Source organism: Mugil cephalus, chromosome 17, assembly GCF_022458985.1.
Source record: "Mugil cephalus isolate CIBA_MC_2020 chromosome 17, CIBA_Mcephalus_1.1, whole genome shotgun sequence".
NCBI lineage: Eukaryota > Metazoa > Chordata > Actinopteri > Mugiliformes > Mugilidae > Mugil > Mugil cephalus.
In genome coordinates this window covers 19,253,712-19,273,740 of record NC_061786.1, presented here as the reverse complement: position 1 = coordinate 19,273,740, position 20,029 = coordinate 19,253,712, and the positions used below count along the sequence as shown (strand labels likewise).

Here is a 20,029-nt window from a genome sequence, read left to right as displayed (position 1 = left end):
TTACGCTTTCTACTGGTAAATCAATGCAATGCCGTTGTAAACAAAGTCCACATTCACGAGGTTTGGTCAAAAAACAAAATGAAAGTAAAGGCAACGCTTTGGATCAATAGAAATAATTTATTGAGACATGGAAATCATACGCCCACATATATTCTCTACCTTACTGAAGGTACAGTGCATCAGATTGGAGCTGGATGCGCCACCTACTGGTAGTTTTTTTTGTTAGACACTCCAGGGCAAGTGACTGGTCCTTATATTATATGTAAAAACCTTTTCAAATAAAAGGCAAACTTGCTCACATGGTATCTTTTTGACCACTAGAAAAAGTCCAACGCAAGTGTCCAGGAAATGGAGCTGTAGCGACCAGGATATCTTCTCCACACTCGGCTGTGTGGATGCCGTCCGCTCAGCCCGATGCACCCGACTCCTGTTTGCTCTGCCTGCTGCGCTGCTGCTCCTGGTACTCCTTGGAGTCCTCCCAGGGCCGAGGACCACGGATGTTCTTCCACTCGTCCAAATTACTCTGCTTCATCTTCTGCAGAGGAAACAACAACGTAAGACGGGGCAAAGATTACCCTTCAAGATGCTGACAGTCGAAAGAAATTCAAGATCTTTCCACTCCGCTATAGCGCGTGCGTGCATACATGTAAGTACATTTTATATCATTTTCCTCCTCAGTTTGGTTGATGTACTTCATCAGATGTGGTAAATTATGACAATCTGAAAGAGTCTTAAACAAACCACACCGATCATTCACATTAAAACCACTGACAGGAGAATTAAATAACATTTAAACCATCTTGTGACAATTCAGTGTTCTGCATGGAAACTTCTGGACCTGGCATTCATTCGTGTGGATGTTACTTAGATATGTACCACCCACCTACACCAGACCAGACAGTCCCACCCCATAGCAATGACACATGCATAGAGCAGGCCTCTCCCATTAACTCTCTTCAACGGTTTTCCGTCCAAGTTATCTCTTTATTAAAACATGTTGGATTCATGTTAATGTGTATTTAAAGAAAGTTTAAAAGGACGCCCTCAGAGGGCCCATGTCCATTCTCTGATGAATCCCAACTGTTTTGGAGGCACAAGTGAAACCTACACAATATTAGGAAGGTGGTCATAATGTTATGCCTGATCGGTGTACGTTGGCAACTTTCTCGCACGCCCAAATAACTTACAGTGCGGGTACCAGTCTAGGCACGCCTGAATTATTTGCTACTACTATCTGACCCTGGTCTGCAGCCTGACACATGAGAAGGGTTTTATTTTAATAGGCCGCCGGATAAGAGCAACCACAGATCAGAAATTTAGTTCAAACATTCGACAACCTGAAGACCCCCCCTATAAAAGCACAGTCGGTTACCGTCTCATCTTTCTGGCAGACACACAACACCAGCGAGATTCTTTCATCCCCCACCCCAGGGTCTCTCCTTACCTCGTACTCCTCCTCCAGTATGACCGACTGCTTCTGGACGTTAACCTTAGCCTCAAGGGAAGGATCCAGCTGAGAGAGAATAAATTCAAATTGTAACAAATGAAATGCAGACAGAGGGGAAGAGTAGAAAGGCAGCACGGACTAAACATACCAAACACCAAAATAACATAGAGGCTGTTTGTATCGTTGCAACTTTCGACTGAAACGGTGACATCGCCTCCACTACCTCTTTGTGCATTATTACTCTTTTGATGCCATATGGTGAACAGGTTCAAGTAGTTTTCTTCCAGAGAAGCTTCAAAGTCAACCTTCTGCAAAACCTTTAGAGAGGATCCAATTTACCTTATTTTACCGCTTCGTTTGGAAAGAGTCAACATCTTGAGGTTTATTAAAACTGTGCAGATTCCATGTAAGAGGGTTTGAGAGTCGGGTCCGATGGAGCAATCTGGGCTTTGCAATTCAAATTAGTTTTGCCCAAGAATAGGACTGAAATGAATCCCATTCTGAATCATTAGTTTTAATGAGTTCTAATATTTCATAGCCATACCGCAGCAGTTACCCGGGTGACTGATGAGTTTTATAATTCCATGATTGATTTTTAATTAGACCTACATTACAGCAGCTAATAAATAATATACAGAATATTTTGCAGCCTTCATATGAGCGCATTAATAGCCCAAGTAGTTATCTTGATAGCTGCTGCGGAGACGTCCGTGGCTACACCTGAGCATCAAAAACAAACTAGGAAAAAGTGAAACCTCGAAAGGGAAGACAAAAGGCCTTCAAGTTTAAGTCTGCCTCCAGGATAAATGAAATCACTGAGGAGAAAATGCAAATTGGATCACACAGTGAACTGCTCTGAGATAATGGTTTCAGTGACTTAAGTGAGCAAACATCTGTGAGATTAAAATCATGGAAACGGCAGACTGTAGCCCATAAAAACTGGAAGAGTGGTTTTTGTCATGTGCATTTTTACAACTGTTTAGATATTCAGTGGATTAAATTACATGTGCATGCACATTCACTAAAGACAGTCTTTCCTCCACAGGGTCTGAGAAGCTCGGTCGGCCCTGATGCGAGACAGCGTGTAGTGTGGGGGCTGCTGCACGGGCCCAGTGCCAGGGGCACAATGCCCTCCTCCTCCTCCTCCTCCACCACCACCACCACCACAACCACCACCACCCTCATCATCTACTGTGTAGTGCCGCTTCACATGGACAGTAATAAGAAAAGATGACCCTGCCATCTGGCTCCAAACCAGATGACATGAATCTGCGTTTGTCACAATAAAATAGCGCACAACAGCTACTTCCCCCTCGGAGCCAGTGCATCAGATTGTAACAGCCTCTAATAAGGGCCTCTGTCATTTTAATGAATTGTTTGTCTTTTAATGAATTATCAGAGCTTGTTCTCACATCATTTTGTTGCACTGATTCAGTGTAAATGGGCTAGGAAAGCATGTCAGTGGTGTACGCCTGCAGAGTATTTCTGAATTTAATAGACGGAGAAAGTACAAAGTAAATTTCTTTAAAATTATACATTTAAATTGAAAACCCAATATCTAACACAGTGCACTGTGTCATCCGAGCATCTGTAATATTTTAATTGGTCCACTTGGAAGATATAGACCTTCAGGTGCAGTTACTGTTCTGACCACAGGGAGGAGTATTCACACACTGGCTGCAGTTCTTAACAACATGGATTTTACCCTTTTACCCTTTTGACCTTATATGCTTCACCCCCAACAGGCTTTTTCTATACTAATACACATCTGGTAGATTTAATTATGTCACAGCAGTCGAATGTGTTATTACGACCAACCAGTGACTGAATATGAAACATGTAACGAAAAATGAATTTACCACAAACCTTTTTTCTGATCCTTTGGGCATCGTATCGGATTTGTGTGAACTCTCGCAGGCCAAAGGAACCACCAATCACCAGCAACTGAAATTATAAACCATCTGTGTTTAGTTAACTCAATAATAATAAACACTCTGGTCTCCTATATTAGGAATGTGCTTGTTTGAATAATGTCTGGTTAAAGTGAGCTAAAACAACGAGTCACAGTTTATGCACAGTTGCACAAAGAGCTTATAAATGTTAATTATTTCGGTATGTAATCCTTCATCATGGGTCAACAGTAGCACCAAACACGTCCTCCAAAATAACCTAATATGTGTAAAGATTTTTTGTAAAAACGAAACATAAACTCCACAGAGTAAATATCCAAACTTGCATATTTAATAAACTGACAAATAAGATAAAGAAAACGTATAAAAGTTATAACTAATCAGTGTAATTCTGTCTATTTAAATGTGTCTCGTGTAATTATATAGCACGACATAAGAGAAATAGCTAATAAACATCTGCAATAAAGTAAAGTTATAGTATATTAACTAACAAGAACAATCAGGAGCTTATTTTAAAATGTCTGCTAATATAAATATTACAAGTACACTGGAGAAGTAACTGATGAGGTGTTATGTATTCAGAAACCTGCTAACTTGCTAACTAACGTCTCCGTTAATACACAACCCCGTACTGTAAATATTACTCACAAGCATGGGAACTCCATATCTGACTGTTTTGTTCTTCCGCAGCGCCTTTAGATTAAACATGACTTTTGTCTCTCTTCAGCTAGAAGTCCATCTTACAGTATCATAACAGCGAGCAGGTCACGGCTTGGAGGCACTTCCTGGTTGGGTCCGACGCGCTAAAGCGTCCGTGTACGTTGCGAGGACACGACCGAAAAGTTCCTGGCGTGTATCGGTTCCGGACAGGGAAATTAAAAAGCGTTGTAGATAAATTGTACTTTACTTCACTTCCACGGAAATAATTTTGCCTCAAAGTATCTCGTTATTATTGGCCTTATACATTTTATATCAGTATGAATATATTAGACTATTTTCATGTCTTACATTTCACATTGCACAGAATACCACTAATACCACTAATAAAATGAATAAATAATTGGTTCTTTCTCGCATTGATAGGACAACATCAGCTTCTTTGCTACTTTAAAGGACCGGAAATTGGCTTTTTTTTTTTTTTTTTTTTTACTCACAGGTAATTGGGTAACTTCCTCTAGAGGCACTAGAAAACCGCAGGTAGCCTTCTATGTGTGTCAGTTCATTTATGATTATTTAATTGACTGTAAATCGTTAGAAAACACAGTAAAACTACAAAACAAAATAATAATAAGATAATGTAATAAACAGTACCATTATTATTATGTTCCTCATTACTGAATCTTTAAACTCAAATAGAATATTATGAATATTTTATGTACATACATTAAGAAACTACTTAAATAAATGTGGCTTGATTGAGGAACCTATTTGCTACTTTATTTTGGTAAATTCCCAGAACAACAGCTACAAAATTCAAGTTTTTTCCACTTTTTGCTCGAGCTATATCCCACTGATACTTTTATGCTATCAACTATACCTTTAATGCCACTTTCCTGCAATTATACATTAAAATGTTTTCTATTTAAAACACTACAGATGACAAAATAAATGAATTTAAACTATCTGTAAGTCTATGAAAGGTTTATATGAAATATTTCTCACATGTTCAGCCACGTTTAGAAGTAAAAGGCGGTAACCAAGTTGTGGTGTAGAAAATTATTGATGGTATTTGACCTGCAGGAAATATATGCAAAACATGGCCGTCTGAATGCAGTCATAAACAGCTCACTGCTGTGCTTCTTTGTGCACATCAGTTTATCTCTGAGCATTCAGGCCATTTAATGATTCTCTTCTCATCTACTTTCCCTTCAGATAAAATGATATCTACAGACTTTTATTATGATAAGCATTTACATTTCCCTAAGATAAATGTCCTCTGGATCAGAGAGTCAGATAAATGCACAACTCTATTAGAAAACCACTGAAGAAGAGACAGTATAGCAATTTTTCTTTATTACAATTTTCGTCTCTTATTTTCAATCAGGTGAAGAAAAATACCTTTTTTTGTTCAGTATAATAAAATATGTTAACTTTATTCATTTTTTTTTTTTGAAGAAAAAAAAAAACAATGACAACGAGAAAATAAAAACAGAAACATTTTCATTGTCTCTCCCTCTTTGTAAACCTGGAGAGCTGCTGCACTGCGTGGGAAGCAAATACAACGGAGACGGACAGTGAGGGAGCGGTGGAGAGGCTGGACAGGTGTGGGGTAGGGGTAGGGGTGAGGGAGGGAGGGAGGGGGGGAGAGCAGGATGAGACAGAGGATAATGACAAAAAAGATAAGGCCAGAGACATACAAAAAAAAAAAAAAAAAAAAAAAAAAATGAGCGTAGTAGGACAGGAGTGTGGCGACGGGGCAGTCGGAGGACGTGGCGGTGATCAGAGCAGGTAGGCTGGTGGTCCCGAGTCAGGACGACATGACAGAGTGTTCAGAGGTCGCTCTCCCCGTACAGAGCGGTGGAGAAGGACATGTAGTCGAGGGCTCCGGGAACGCCGTCGTGGCCGGTGTAAGGGGCCATACGGGCGATGCAGTACTCAGCCTGGTCCGGAGGCAGCTCCCGACGAAGCTCATCAGCTAAGATATAGTTCTACAGAGGAAACAAGGACGACATTCACAGTGTGTTATGTTCAGATACCAGCTGTAAGGAATATACCAACACAACCAACACACGGAGACAGAAAAAATAGTAACATTTTAAAACTCAACAGCTGTTTATAAAGCAATGCAATTGTTGGTTTCCTGCAGTTCTAGGCTCACTTATTTATTTTTTAAATTAGGGCCAGAGCATAATTCATTTTATATTGGTTCATATTCTAATTCTGTAAATTTTTTGATTACTCCGCCTATTTTATTTGATTAGATAATACTTATTTCACTTTAATCTAATCTAATCTTATTTTATTTTATCTTTCTTGTGGTTTTTAAGAGTGTTTTCTTTTATGGGCAATGAAGTGACAAAGTAATTTCCCTCGTGGATCATTAAAGTCTGTCTAAGTGTCTAAATAATGTAAATATGCCAGATTGTAGCCGAAGCTAATTTCCATCTGTTGTCCCTAAGGCGGAAAACAAAAAAACACAAACACATAGAAGAAAATGTAGAAAATACCCTGGGAGGAACTACATGTGGACTTTGCAACAAATACACAAACAGTTTTAGTGGGACAAACAAATGGAAGGAAACAAAAAGTGACCCCAGTGAATCAATTCATTTGTGACCATATTAGGAAAGGAGAAACACCCAAGACCCAGACTGTACATAACCTATTGTTACTGCATGTAGCCCTGTTCCACATTACTAGATAGACTATTATTATAACTACTAGACTACTGTCTGCAGGCGGATGACAAGATTTAACAGATGTCCACGCAGATCCACATTTTTATTTCACATACTCTGCTTTCTGGCAGCACAGCGATGTAGTATTTAGAGGGAGAAGCGTTCATAGTGAGAAGGTTCTTCCTGTCTGGAGTTTACATGTTTTTTTAGCTGTGTCTGTCTGTGTGGGTTCTTTCCGGGTTCCTCCCACCGTTCTAACACATCTTTATTAGGTTAATATGTGATTTTATGTCACATATTTTAATATGTGCACCCTGCCTCTTGTTCTTTAACAGCTGGGAGGTTCTCCCACAACCCTCCAGAGGATAAGGGGAAAGGAAATACTCTGTTTATTTTGGTGTTTCTGGCTTTGAGAAGTAGTCAGCAAAGCTAAATTTATCTTGAATAGACTGATTATGGTCTATGACGGTGAACTTATTAGCAAACAGTAACGTATGCACATATAGAGCAACATCAGCCAACGGCCTCCTCATAGAATTATTATCATCCTTTTAGATCTACGCTGGTATCCAGCAACTCTTGAAGGAAATATTTAACTGTTGAGGAAATGTTCCATTGTGTTCAGTTCGTCAAGGGTTTGATAATGTACAAAACAGGAGTGAGTGAGCTTTTCTGTGAGAGAGCTTCTAATGTAATGACATAAGAAACTGCACCTCTTACAACACATTTAGTCTCCACCTGAAGGGCTGGCTTCTGAAGAACCAAACATGTGAACATCACTATCTACCTTACAGCCTGCACGTTGTTTCTGTTGTCACCTTTTGAGCTAGCCAAATGGCTAATTCCTGGTTTTTACTGATGAATGACTCTTTCTGCTGTGCAATTTTAACAATTATTATTCCACAGATATGACAGTGGTTCCTAAAACATCTCATCAAAAGGACTACAGCTGAAAATTAGCCAGCTGGCTAACACTAGCACATTTACTGCGAAGTTGATTAATGTGAAATGTCCTTTTTAAATAACTAACACCTGTGGGCTGTTTTATATATGTGACAATAAACAGTATGTTTGTCTCCTTTCTTAAAGTTGATTAAATCCGATTCTTTATTTTGGGAATGTCAACTCAAACCCAGTACCGCACCTTATCCCCTGCCAGGACTTTGAAGGAGGCCATGACCTGGTCGGCGGTGTCCGTGTCGGCCGTCTCGCGGGACATGAAGTCGATGAAGGCCTGGAAGGTGACGAGGCCCATCCTGTTGGGGTCCACTATGCTCATGATGCGGGAGAACTCGTTTTCCCCCTTGTGGCGAGAGAGAGAGAGAGAGAGAGGGAGGAAGACGTGTGAAGCTCAGTCGCCATGGCGACAATCCCCGCGGCAACGCAGCAAAACAGCACAGCAAAGACCAGACACCTCGCATACAAACACGTAAAATATGGTAAAATATGTTGTCTAGTGCGTGGTCGTGCACATTACACAGGCTCATCCTTACATAGAAAATTATAATAACACACAAACAGTTTTTTTTAGTTTGAATAACATGAACCTCACTATCCATTCATTACCATTCCCGACAGGTCTGGTTAATCACACACAAACAAATGTTGGTACTTGAAGAGTGCTCGTGGCTTTACCAGGTTGTAACCCACGGAGATAAGGCAGGTTTTGAAGTCTTCAGCATCCATGATTCCTGTTCTCTTCTACAAGGTCAGAGACGGACATACGAAAAACAGGAGGAGAAAAAAGAGAGAAACAAGAGAAGGAGAGGCAGGGGGCAGCGGGAGGAAGAGGGAAAGTCGTGTGGAGCATGAAGGATGAACAAAGAGCAGGATTAAGGGAAGAGATCCGCAACGGTCCGTGACGCGGACGTCGCAAAGAGCGGGAAATCACGAAAATTTAGCCAAGAACAGAGGAGGAGGAGGAGGAGGAGGAGGAGGACGTAGTAGAAGTATAAGAGGGAAAAAGGTGCAGAAGAAGAAAAAAAAAGGAAAACCAGTTAAATCTCTCTGCGGCGCTGTGGCTACGATTAAGTACCTGTGCATCGTTGGCGATATCGAAGCCCAGGCTGATCAGGCAGGCCTTGAACTCCTCTGCGCCCAGAGTGCCCGAGTGGTCCTGGGGTGTGGGGGGGCGGCCAGTGCCAGGCGAGGCGTCGGGGGGGCCACAGGCCATGCAGCAACACATACAGCGGTGTCAGTGACGGTGAGGTGAGAAGGAAGGAGGGGGGAGGACAGGACAGAAGGGTGGGGTGGGACAGGGAGGCAGGTGAGGTGGTGTTGGTGGGGGAGAGGAGGATGAGGATGAGGAGGAAGATGGAGGGAGGGAGTGCACCATGCCCGGGGTGGGGGAAAAAGGAGGTGAGGGGGGTGAAGGGAGAGGGCCATGCACAAGAGATAGAAAACAGAGAACACAGTGCATATTCATTAGGATCTGGCAGGTGAACACACGGTGGCAGCAGAGCTGCCATGCTGGGCGAGGGCATTCAGAGGCGTTAATGTGCAGTGTGGCAGGCAGACTACAGGGCCTTGTGGTGAGGTCATTCATATCGTCAATGGCACATGTACTTGTCACAAAATGTAAAATCTTTACCTCTTTTTTGTACAGGCAAACATCAGAGCCAGATGCATCATTAAAAACAATATAAAGACAAACACTATTACGTTATTTTCTGTCAACTAAGAAATCACTTTATCAGCAAATAACTAAAGGCCAATTACAATAGAGTTAAAGATTTTAAATGTCCCTTTTCTCTAAACACCAAACATATTAACAAAAGGCTGGGCTGTATAACGGTTCATACTGAATACCGGTATTTTTTTGCCGTTCTGATATGAATTTTTAATATACTTGGCTAACGCTGTCCCTGAAAATGTCCCCAATTTTAGCTTAAAAAAATGTTGCACACAGACTACAGTTATTACGGTATCTCCACATTAGCAGGCAGCACTAACACAGGGCCATGCAAACCTGTTTTACTGCTAGTGTGGGATTATTCTACAATATTTAAAATAGTCCATCCTTGTCAATCTACTGCATTAATTCCTCTCTCAACCGGTAGAAAATGTTTGAAAATGACCTTGATATACATTTTTGGTCATAGTGCCCAGATCTACATCAACTATTTCCATTTGAGAAGCTGTAAGATCTAAAGTTTGGTCAGTTTTTCTTGCTAGATATTCTTACAGGACTGAAATCAGCTAACAGAATCTCATCTTCAGTCCTATTTTTATCCGATAATTAGCTTTCGATTAGTTGAGCAACACCTGAAAAATAACATTTTCACATGAATTTAGAAGAACTAACCAATAAATTACCAAAATATTATAACAAATAGAAGTTTTACAACTTCTAAAACATTTTTAACACTACAACAACGTAGATATCTGGCTTCATCAGGTCAGTTACCTCCTCCTGTCTACCAGCAAAGCTATAATCCTTAAAATCATAGACGTTTAGATAAAAACTAAACTAAGGCCAAGTCTACATTTGAGTTTCTGTGAGCTGTGATCGTTGACCACAGGTATTGATTAACAATGGAGCAGCTCTGGGAGGATGCGTGAGTTGGTACAGTAGGACGGTCCAATTATTGTCCATAATTGGTGCTGTTACTGCAGCGTTTGCATCAACGTAAACACTAAGCTCTGGAGGCTTAGAGGCGGTCGGCTTTTATAGAAGCAAATTTTAAATCTACCACCTCTGTTTCATTTGACCTTCCTCAACAATAAAAGCGTTTTGCCTTTTAAAGACGACTCTTGTGCCAACTACGGAGCAGTAAGGTTACTTAGCACCCTGATGCAGGTAACACACAAGCTGCACACGGTCTGGTTAAAACACTGATTGTTAGCTACACCTCGGGCAGCGTGACAGGACGTTCTCAAACCCAGAAGTCATACATTCTCACCTCAACGTCTTTTCTCTGCTGACGCGGTCTAAATATACAAAACACAAACTTGTGACTCCACACGCTGCAAAATGTTACGTCAGTCGGCAGCAACATAGTTTGACATTTTGAGAAAGATTCGCCATTCGTCTTGCAGAGAGTCTCCTAGAAATATTACACGGTTAGATTTGCTTACAAAGTCTCACTGGCAAAACCAGCAGTGTAATAAAAGTATTTGCATCTGGCCAGGAAATAGTCTGGTGCAAAAGCCCTATAAAACAGGGAGGAACCATTTAAGAACGCAGTCAGAGTAGGTGTTTTCCCCCATGTTTCCAGATCAGATTTAAGCTAAGCTAACTACTGTAAAGGCCTGTAAAGGCTCCTGGTTATAGTTTATCCAAACGCTTCTTTGAACCCCAACTTTCCACTAGTCCTCAAGAACTGAAGAAGCTACTTGGGTGAAACGTATTCAAGAAGCTCTTCTAAGCTAACTATTTGTTGGATTTGACGATTAGCTGTGGAGTGATGGAAGAAGAAACTTTAATTAATTAAAAACCCAGCAGCTGGAAAAGATTAACCGCAGTTCCTCGAATGGCCACATGAGGCTGGATCCAAAAGCGAGTTAACTTCACAGCAGAATTAAACACGTTAACATCCTAGTAGACAAATGTTCGGGGTAATATTCATATGTAATTACATATTTTATTTGTAATTTTATATATATATATATATGTGTGTGTGTGCTTGAATTTTGCTAGCTGTCTGCCTATGAATCACCTGCCTGTCTCTTAGCTCCACCTACTAGGTGGAGTCAGACACTACCAAGATGGCGACGGCCAGCGTCACTTTGGGCTTCAAAAGTGGTTCCACAGGGTTCGTCCATCTTTCTATTCAAAACAGTTAATGGTCAATGTACCACCACTTAAAATTATCTGACTACAAGTAAAAATATATATTGTATGGAAGCAGGATGAATTTATTCATTTTGCAAGTAGCTTAATTTACTTTATAACATCTTAAATAATTAATTTTATTCTGATAATCTTTTAACTGCAGATATCAGAGGAACACTAACCTTTAACTCTCTGCAACAATCTCAATAATGGCATTTCTTAAATGTCAAACTACAACGACAATAAACACTTTTGCTCCTGTTTCGAACTCATGTCTGTCTTCCAAAACCAAACGAATCTAGACAGCGGCCTGCAAATGAGCACGGTAGCGTCCGCCGACCTCTCCTCCTCCGCTGCTTGCCTGCTGCTTTCTGTCTGCACACTGACTCGGTTCGACTACTGACCCTGTCGAAGTGGTTGAAGGAAGCCCGGAACTCATTCAGCTGCTCCTGGCTGATGCCCTTGGCGTCTCGCGTCAAGATCTGGTTCTCGATCTCGTTGATGGTGCGGGCGATGGTGGTGAGGAGCTGCTCCCAGCCCACGCGGATGTGCTGCAGAGGAGAAGAAAGTTTAAGAAGAAACAGATTTTTAGACGTGGCCGGTTTAATGTAATTTAAGAGAAAAAAAAAACATCATAGTCATTTAAATTGAAGTGCTCTGATTTTCCTTTGCAGCCACCATGTTCCCTCAGTTTGTGCAAAAGAAAAGGCAGGAAATTATGTGATGCCATAAATCTTTAGAAACTGGTCTCAGTTACATATAGCAGATGCTGGGAACTATTTTTAGCTCTTGATTGATTAATAGTGGCTAAAGTGAGTATTTTAGCGCCACCATGTACAGTAGCTCACAGACGTCTTTTTAATACTTTCAGGACAGTGGAGCCGTTTGGCACAGAGAGAAGCACGTATCGGTCTTTTAATGTGATTTGTTAACAAGTAAAATACATCACAACCATCTCCGTTATCTGGAGCAGATGGCTTGACGTCGTCTCTTTACCAAACGCTTCACACAGCAGCTGATTCTGGACATCTGTCACAATAGGATTCATTTGGATTATTTCGGAGAGTATTCTTGGCAGGAAGGAGGGTTTAGTTTCCCTGGCGCTTGGCCGACGAGCCAGAAAGTTAATTTTCGCACACTGGAGGCTGGATGGTGAAACTGCCACGTCAGGAAAAGTTATGTTTTTGAAGACTTCGGTATGAAATATTTATAGGTCAGACCTGGAACGGACGAGTGATAACTGGGAACAATAAAGCGGAAATTCACCGGATGGCAGGGATCTCAGCTGGTGTTTTTACCTCCATGGTGTAGTTGGTGTGCTTGTTGTCAAAGATGAGAGCTTCCTGGATGAGCTGGTGGTCTCCCTCCAGCTGGTCGATCTTTGGCTTGTAGTTAATGATACTCTTCTCGTACTGGCGGAGGTGCGTCAGCTGGTCCTCCAGGGTGCCGTGCATCTCGATCGAGATGCGGCCGATTTCCTGCGCAGGCATAAAGCGTGATTAAAAACAATGTAAAGTGTAGGTTTACTGAATGGTTTAAGGATGTACGCTGTATGCTTTTAATTTGAAAATCCGAATATTACGTAAAAGGCCGCCACGATCATGAGGTTATTATTACCAGGAACATGAAAATCTTATCGTGCCAGGTATTAGGATTCTTCCCTACAGGATAGAAACTATAAAAGGGGAAAGACTGGTGAGTGGAGAAAGTTGCACTGACCTCCATCTTGGTTTGGATCCAGGGTCCGATGACGTTGGCTTGGTTGGCAAACTGTCTGCGCAGACGCTCGTTGTTCTGCTGCCGGGCGTGTTCTTCAATCAGAGCCTGGTCGCGCTGAGGCACCAGCTGCCTGACCTTCAGTGAACAGGAGAGCAATAAGAAACCAACAGGAGTTAATACTGACACTTCAGTAGTTAAGACAAGCTCTGAGATATTTGCTCTTGTGCCATCAAAGCTTTAATTGTTGCAGCCCGACACTAGGAATGGGCGAAAACTGTCTATCATACAGAATATACCAGCAAAAACAATCCCCAAGATAAGAATACATAGCTCATTTGTGGCTAGTGCTAACGGCTAATGAGGCTCCTCATTAATAATATGGAACTGGTTCAGATATTATGAGGTGGATGTGGAGCAAACTTGTCCCATATGCAAGAAAAAAAGATAATGGCTAAGGAAAGCAACGCAACAAATTTATTTCACCACTTCACTACAGTTTTCTCCACAACAAACCTGTATTTAAGTAGCTTATTTGACTATGAGCGGTCATCATCTTAGTCCAAAACATGGATTGGAGTTCTCATATTTCTATTGTGATTTTTATCGTTATCGCCGTTTATCGTGATGAATTTTTAAGCCTATAACCTCATCCCTACTCAACACACCTCAGGTTATGGCTGGACAGCGACTGAGCCGCCTTACCTTATCCCATTTGGCGTTAATCTCCTGTGGGTTGATGGTGGTGTAAGGGTTGGTGCCAGCCATGTTCACGTGGTAGGTCTGCACAATTTTGGCAATCTCATTGTGGATGCCCAGGATGGCCTGGCGCTCCTTGTCGGCCTCCGGCAGCGTGGCCTTGAACTGCTCGTGGGCCGTGCTTAGTCCCTGAGACAGACACAGAAAATACACACCACAAATTAGTGTCGGGGGTTTCCACACATTTAAAATTTCAAAATTCCTTACGTTTTCCAGACTTCTTGGTAAAAAATAATCAATTTTATGGCATTTGAGTAAATAGTTGTGTATCACGTAAATAAATTATGTCACGATTGTAGCTCATACGAATAAGTTGAGAATGAACTGAAATAAATTCAGTGCACGTTGTTTTTTATTGTAAGTTGCACATGAATCATCCATTTATGCCAAGCACCTTAAAAAATACAGATCGATCCATTCATTTTTTTTTTTTTTAGATATTCATAATTTCATGATCATTTTTATGAAACATGAATATTTTTCCATACACTAGTTGTCATTTCCCATATTTTCCATACTTGCGTAAGAACCCTGGAGTGTGTAAACGTGAAATATAACCGGCTGTGTTCATTTCTAGGGAATTTATGAACATCTTATCTTATCTTGGTTAATGACGTGTCATTGCTCTGGGGCGGGGTGTCTGGTCTGGTCTAGGTGGGCGCTACATGTCTACGTAACATCCACATGAATGAATGCCAGGTCCGAAATGCCGGCCTCCTTCTACAAACATGGACTAAACACTAAGAATTTGTCATTTTAGGAAAAGTCTTTGTAGAGTTATCTGCTTTTTCTGCTGAGAGTTAGATGAGAAGATCGATATGACGCTGAGATCTGTCTGATAAATGTCATTCCCATCCAAAGAGAACAAAACGAAACTTGATTTCAGTGGGAAAAACAATGTGCAAACCAGCGCTTTGGGCGGTTTGATCTTTGTTCAAATCAAAGCAACATGACGCAGATATACAGATTTAACAACCGAGATTTCCCACTTCCTCACAGGCTACATGTCACCAGTTTCCTTTATTCAAATAGAGTCTCCTCTGTTCTTCTTGTGTCCTGTGATCACCTGGATTTCTTCGATGGTGTGGACTATGAAGGTGTCCTGCAGGTCCTCCATCGCGCCCTCCATCCAGTTGTTGAACGGAGCCGCTCTTTTGGCAAACTCAAGGTACAGTTGGTCGATGGTTTCAAGCAGCTTCTCGGTCCTCTGTTAAAACGTACAATAAAGAGTAGCTGATGTTTTATATGTTCATACTTTTTTTGTGGGTTAATTGAGTTTTATTTTATTCACAGGTGGATTCAGGGGTAATACTTCTATGAATAGTTTCTAAGCTAGCGGGAACCATGAGAATCAAACAGCCTCTGACTGTGAGGATAACAAAACAAGATATTTCAAAGCCAAAAAATTTCATTCATTCTTCAGTAACTTGTTTAGCTTCAGTTCCCTCCCCGAGTTTCTTTTATCCCGTGTGTCACCTGCAAAGCTTCACTGCGTTTCTGGGTCATAGCTCCGAGTGCGTCCCACTGGTCACAGATCCGCTGGCAGCGAGCGTTTACACTCGGGGAGTCGTAGTAGTCCAGCTCACTGGAGAACGGCACGAACAAGAACAAAAGAGATTCACGATTCATTATCAGCGCTGCAGCAGCTTCAATGGTTGGTTCCTGCTGTGTGTTGGTTTGTCATCTCGATTTGTGGATTTGTTTCAGCCCGTGACGAGTTCATTTGAGTCAATGTTTGTCCTCCACTTTCTCAGTGTTTTCTCATTTACATCTAAAAATTAAGTTCACAATTTAGGATTTTATTGACGCGTTCATCAGGTCTTACTTTAACTCCTGCGCGATGGCTGCGATCTGCTCCACGCGGTCTTGGTGTGCAGCCAGGTCGCTCTCAAAGGCCTCGTGTTTCTTCAGCAGGGCCTTGATCTCCGACAGAGAGGCCGTCTCGTAGTCCCGCTTCTGCAGCATGTCCTCTTTACCTGCAGGAGAAGGAGACGCAGCAGACGCCCCAATAAAGTTAAAATAACATTTAGAATATTAGTGTGTTGGAGCTTTTTCCAGCTTCTTGGAAACGTTCAGTACCGTCGGTCCAGGCTTCGTGGATGGCGGCTTTTTGGCGGAACTTCTCTGCCAGGTGGTCGAGTCTTTCCAGCCTGCGGATCTCATTGAGGAGCCACTCTTCGTAGCCCTTCTCCGCCCCCTCTAGACCTCCCCAGGCATTGTTAATGTCCTGCACGAGGCGAAGGAAGACACTTGACAATTTATTTCTTGCCAAAAGCACGCAGACGGAGAAACAAACATAATAAACGTCTAAATTAGACTGTGGCTGCAAAGAGTGAAAATCTGTTCGTTTTCCCAAACAACCGTATGGTGTGAATTTATCTTGAGTCACTAGGAACGACAGATATTTCTGGTAATGCTTATTTATCCATGAGAAGAAGCATTAGCATAGTTTTAAATGCATTTGTACCGGATGAGTTATTCACTCTCCCTTTTGCTCAGTTTTGGTCTCCTCCACATCTTTAGAAGAATAACGGTCTCTCTGGAGCTGCTAAATGCTAAACTACGGTCAACAAGTTGTAAATAAATAAATGTTGTCTGGCTTCATGGTTTCAAGTTAATGCTAAATAGTTATTGTACAAAGGCGGCTTAATGTTTTTGTTCAACTAAAAATGATGAAACCAGAAGTGTTGACCATTGTTAGCATGCTAATTTGCTAATTATTGCAGCTTGAAGTTGGACTACGTACAAAGATATCGCATGGAAAATTTTATGTATATGCACAAATATGATGAATTTTCAACTATTCAAGTAAAATATTTGAACACAACTGTTCATGTTTTGAAGTTAAGCTGCAAAGGTCTCCCTAGCTTTATGTATAAAGGTAGCTACGCTTCCATATTTCTTGCAAAGTCGACAAGGTTTGTGCATAAAACTTGTTTGTATCCCAAAGTTCTTAGATTTTTTTTTTTTTTGCATGTGAATTCATTCTTGCAAGAATTGCCGTGACCTACCGAGACCATCTTTCCCTCTGAGGGCATGAAGGCGGGCCTGTTGCTGAGCCTCAGCTTGGTCTGCAGGGTGTTGAAATTGATCTCCAGCTGACACTTCTCCTGCACTTTGGGCGGCTTGTGGAGGCGGCGGTAATCTCTGAAGTCCTCCAGCTTCTGCTGCATGGCCTGCATGGTGTTCTCAGGCATTCGGTTCTCCAGCCAGGGGATGGTGCGACGGATCCACTCCAGCAGCTGGTGTGTTGGTGGCGTGTAGACAATGTGTGTGCATGTGTGTGTGCGTGTGTGTGTGTTTGGTTAATAAGAGGATGGAGATGCAGGATAAACGAGTGAAATGAAGAGACAAGGAGAGGCAAAGGAGAACCGTGCCAGTGAAAGAAAAATGGAGGATCACGTTGGCAGAGAGGAAGTTAATGAGGTGTGGAGGATGTGATTGATGTGTGAAAAGAGAATACAGGTGGTTAATCAGTTAGCTAATTGATTTTTTTTATCCACTCTTGCAAGCAAATGAAAATACAAGAACATCTAATTGTTTATTCATTCTTCATCATATACTTTTATGTGAATTTTTCTTCCTTGTTGTGCATTTTCCTGACATCTTCCTGACAAAGAAACTGAGGCAGAACAACATCTTAACGCTAGCTACGGCTAGCATTAGCATCGGCTTCTATATGCCAAAAAATCAAAGCAACAGTGTTTTTGTCTGACTGCATTTATTCTACATCTGCCACATTACAGAGCACAAACACCCCCAGAGGTTTCGGAGGCGAGGGAGTGGCTCAGAAAGGGGGGAGGAGGAGGGCGCGGGAGGTGGGGAGGGAGAAAGGGAGGGCAGAGGAGGTGCAGGACACATATAGGGGAAAAAAACTGGGGTGTGCTCACATCACTGGCCAGCTTCTCATAGTCCTCCATCAGCTGCTCATTCTCTTGGTTGACAGCCAGCACCTTGCAGATCCTGTTGGCCGCTGTCTCTGCCTGGATGACGAGGAGGCGAGGGGAGAAACAAAGTGAGACCCAGAGCTAAGTGAGAGCACTTTTTTGGGATGTTTCCAGGTGCTCGGCCTTCTATAATACTCAGTTCCTATCATGTAAAGTGCATCTAAACATCCATCCATCCAGACTGCATACAGAACCGTGCTGAGATTGTGAATGAAGCAATACACCAGGAAGAATGCTGCAAGCATTTTTTTGTGTGTGTGTTAATGTCTGAGACTTGTCACTAAAATGTCCCATTAATCATGTCTAAAATAATGTCCATTTCCAGCAGGATTCACTCAGGTGACAATTAAAGGGAGCTGGAACAAGGACGTATCAGATTGTACCTGTCATCAGGCGTCGGGGCACATTTCCCGAGACACTGTCTTTTTATAGAACAGCGTGTTCTTTAGGGCTCTATATGGGGAGCTTCGACTGGGGAAATGAAGAGTGAAGCTCCTGGGAGAGTTTAAAAGAGCCCAGTGGGGGGGTAAACAGAGGATCCTCATCCATGACACAGCACTTCCTTACCGCTGCCTGTCAGGCTTTATCGCCGGGTTTCCAGCATGTAGTCAGTTAACCCGTTGTGCTCAAGGCGAAAATGTGACGGAAACAAGAGAAAGGTATTTATAGAGGAAAAATACAGGTGGAAATTTAAGCGACATGCAAAAAAGTCTGCAGCAGATTTAAGCTGAGAAATTCAGAAAAATCCATCGGACACAAAGCCTCTATTTAACGACATCATGTTGTGTTATCTGTGTGAAACGCTCGACGAGGATTGATTTGAAAGGCAGAATTAGCTCGGAGCCGTGTCTTTTCCCCCAGACTACCACTTGAATCTTCCTCCTACCCCGGCTCACGGCTCAGGGACTGGCATCCCACACCGAGGACCGCTTCCAGCCTCTTTTGTCAAAAAGATCACAGAGGAAAATTGGCTCGGGTCAGAGAAATGCTCCGGGGGCCTCCACCAGGAGCTGCCTTAAAAGGAGAGCCAGGATGTGCGGGTCGTGCTTCTGTGAGCAAATGTTTGCACGCTGGGCCTGTTTACTGAAAAGCCTCGACAGCCAGGGCGGCGCTCATGAATTACTTTGCCCTGACATCAGTGGACAGAGGACACCGGAGGGAGGGACTGTTAAGACAAAACTATCTCAGCACTCACCCGTGAAGACAATGGGGACCTAGTCCCAGTTTGTGTGTCTCATGTTTTATCTTTTTTAAGCATAAACACCTGGAAAAACTTTTAATATTTAAATATTTAAAAGTATTTCCAACTTACTGAACTTCCTCTCTGAATCTTTTGTGAATGTGTCTACTTTTTTTTTAATTTGAGCCCTTAAATGTGCAGTAACTTTATTTTAGACTTGTGTGACTTATGTAGTTTCACATCGAGAATATACAGCACATTAGATTTGAGTTAGAGTCCTGCTTCAAACCACTTGAGCTCTATTTTGCTCTCCGCAAGCTCCTCAGGTAAATGTGCAACTCTTTAGCCTAGCATAGTGGTGTGCAGCGGGTTTGCACAAACTCAATGTGGACCTGAAAGCTAAAACGGAGCTGAAAGATGTAAAAAATGGTGCAAAGAACTGAAACTAACTGCAGGATCGAAGCCTATTTTCCCAAGCGGTCGCGTAACAAGTTGAATTATGTGGAGAACACTGGTTAGGGGTGCCAAAAAAAATTAAAATAATGGGATAAAAGGCCAAAACAATACCTTAAAAATGACATTTAATCATAGTAGCATAAAACATGCCTGTGGGTAGAGTGTAAACTCCACCACGGATCATTAAAACCTCATCATTTCCTGAAATATCACAGAGGACATCACCTCAGCGCTAGCTGCTACCTTGCATTTATCTATAATTATGTTATTTTCCACTTCATTTGCATGTGGGACGTGTCTCAAGGAATAAAGTTAGAAAATGTAGAAAAGAATCATATATTAAACTACAGACCAAAAGTTTGGAAGCAAAATCAAATTTTGCACATAAAAGATCATAGTTTCATTATTGTGCTCTGAAACTAAATAAACATGAATATTATTACTTGATTGTCATGACTATAATTATCAGGTCTTTGAGTTCTTCATAGTAACCTCCTCTGGC

The 20,029-nt window shown here is 41.9% G+C and overlaps 2 protein-coding genes across 5 annotated transcripts in view; both read right to left on the bottom strand.

The window, feature by feature from the left end:
- Positions 1–263: 263 nt before the first annotated feature.
- LOC125023480 (cytochrome c oxidase assembly protein COX16 homolog, mitochondrial) lies at positions 264–4,176 on the bottom strand. Its single transcript, XM_047610779.1, has 4 exons — positions 4,006–4,176; positions 3,314–3,391; positions 1,445–1,513; positions 264–535 (listed from the first exon to the last, which is right to left on the bottom strand). The coding sequence occupies exons 1-4, from the start codon at positions 4,063–4,065 to the stop codon at positions 407–409; spliced, it is 336 nt and encodes a 111-aa protein (XP_047466735.1). The 5' UTR covers positions 4,066–4,176; the 3' UTR covers positions 264–406.
- A 1,172-nt stretch (positions 4,177–5,348) lies between these two features.
- actn1 (actinin, alpha 1) overlaps positions 5,349–20,029 on the bottom strand; it is a 60,003-nt gene continuing 45,322 nt past the window's right edge. For 2 of the 4 annotated variants that reach the window (XM_047610748.1, XM_047610749.1), the window contains exons 9-21: positions 17,835–17,927; positions 16,956–17,186; positions 16,024–16,171; positions 15,770–15,920; positions 15,421–15,529; positions 15,011–15,151; positions 13,891–14,073; positions 13,189–13,323; positions 12,768–12,947; positions 11,874–12,020; positions 8,731–8,811; positions 7,840–7,998; positions 5,349–6,005 (exon numbers count right to left, since the gene is read on the bottom strand). In XM_047610748.1, coding sequence (XP_047466704.1) covers positions 5,847–6,005; positions 7,840–7,998; positions 8,731–8,811; positions 11,874–12,020; positions 12,768–12,947; positions 13,189–13,323; positions 13,891–14,073; positions 15,011–15,151; positions 15,421–15,529; positions 15,770–15,920; positions 16,024–16,171; positions 16,956–17,186; positions 17,835–17,927 — 1,917 coding nt within the window. In that variant the 3' untranslated portion in view covers positions 5,349–5,846. Of the gene's footprint in view, positions 6,006–7,839; positions 7,999–8,330; positions 8,397–8,730; positions 8,812–11,873; positions 12,021–12,767; positions 12,948–13,188; positions 13,324–13,890; positions 14,074–15,010; positions 15,152–15,420; positions 15,530–15,769; positions 15,921–16,023; positions 16,172–16,955; positions 17,187–17,834; positions 17,928–20,029 lie in introns of all 4 variants that reach the window. The other 2 variants (XM_047610750.1, XM_047610751.1) reach the window with 1 other exon arrangement.

Coding starts and splice junctions, on each gene's coding strand:
- LOC125023480 (XM_047610779.1), bottom strand. CDS start 4,065: ATGTTTAATCTAAAGGCGCTGCGGAAGAACAAAACAGTCAGATATGGA. Junction 1,514..3,313: donor CCCAAAGGATCAGAAAAAAG/GTTTGTGGTAAA, acceptor ATTCTCTCTCAG/CTGGATCCTTCCCTTGAGGC. Junction 536..1,444: donor TACTGGAGGAGGAGTACGAG/GTAAGGAGAGAC, acceptor TTTCCTCTGCAG/AAGATGAAGCAGAGTAATTT.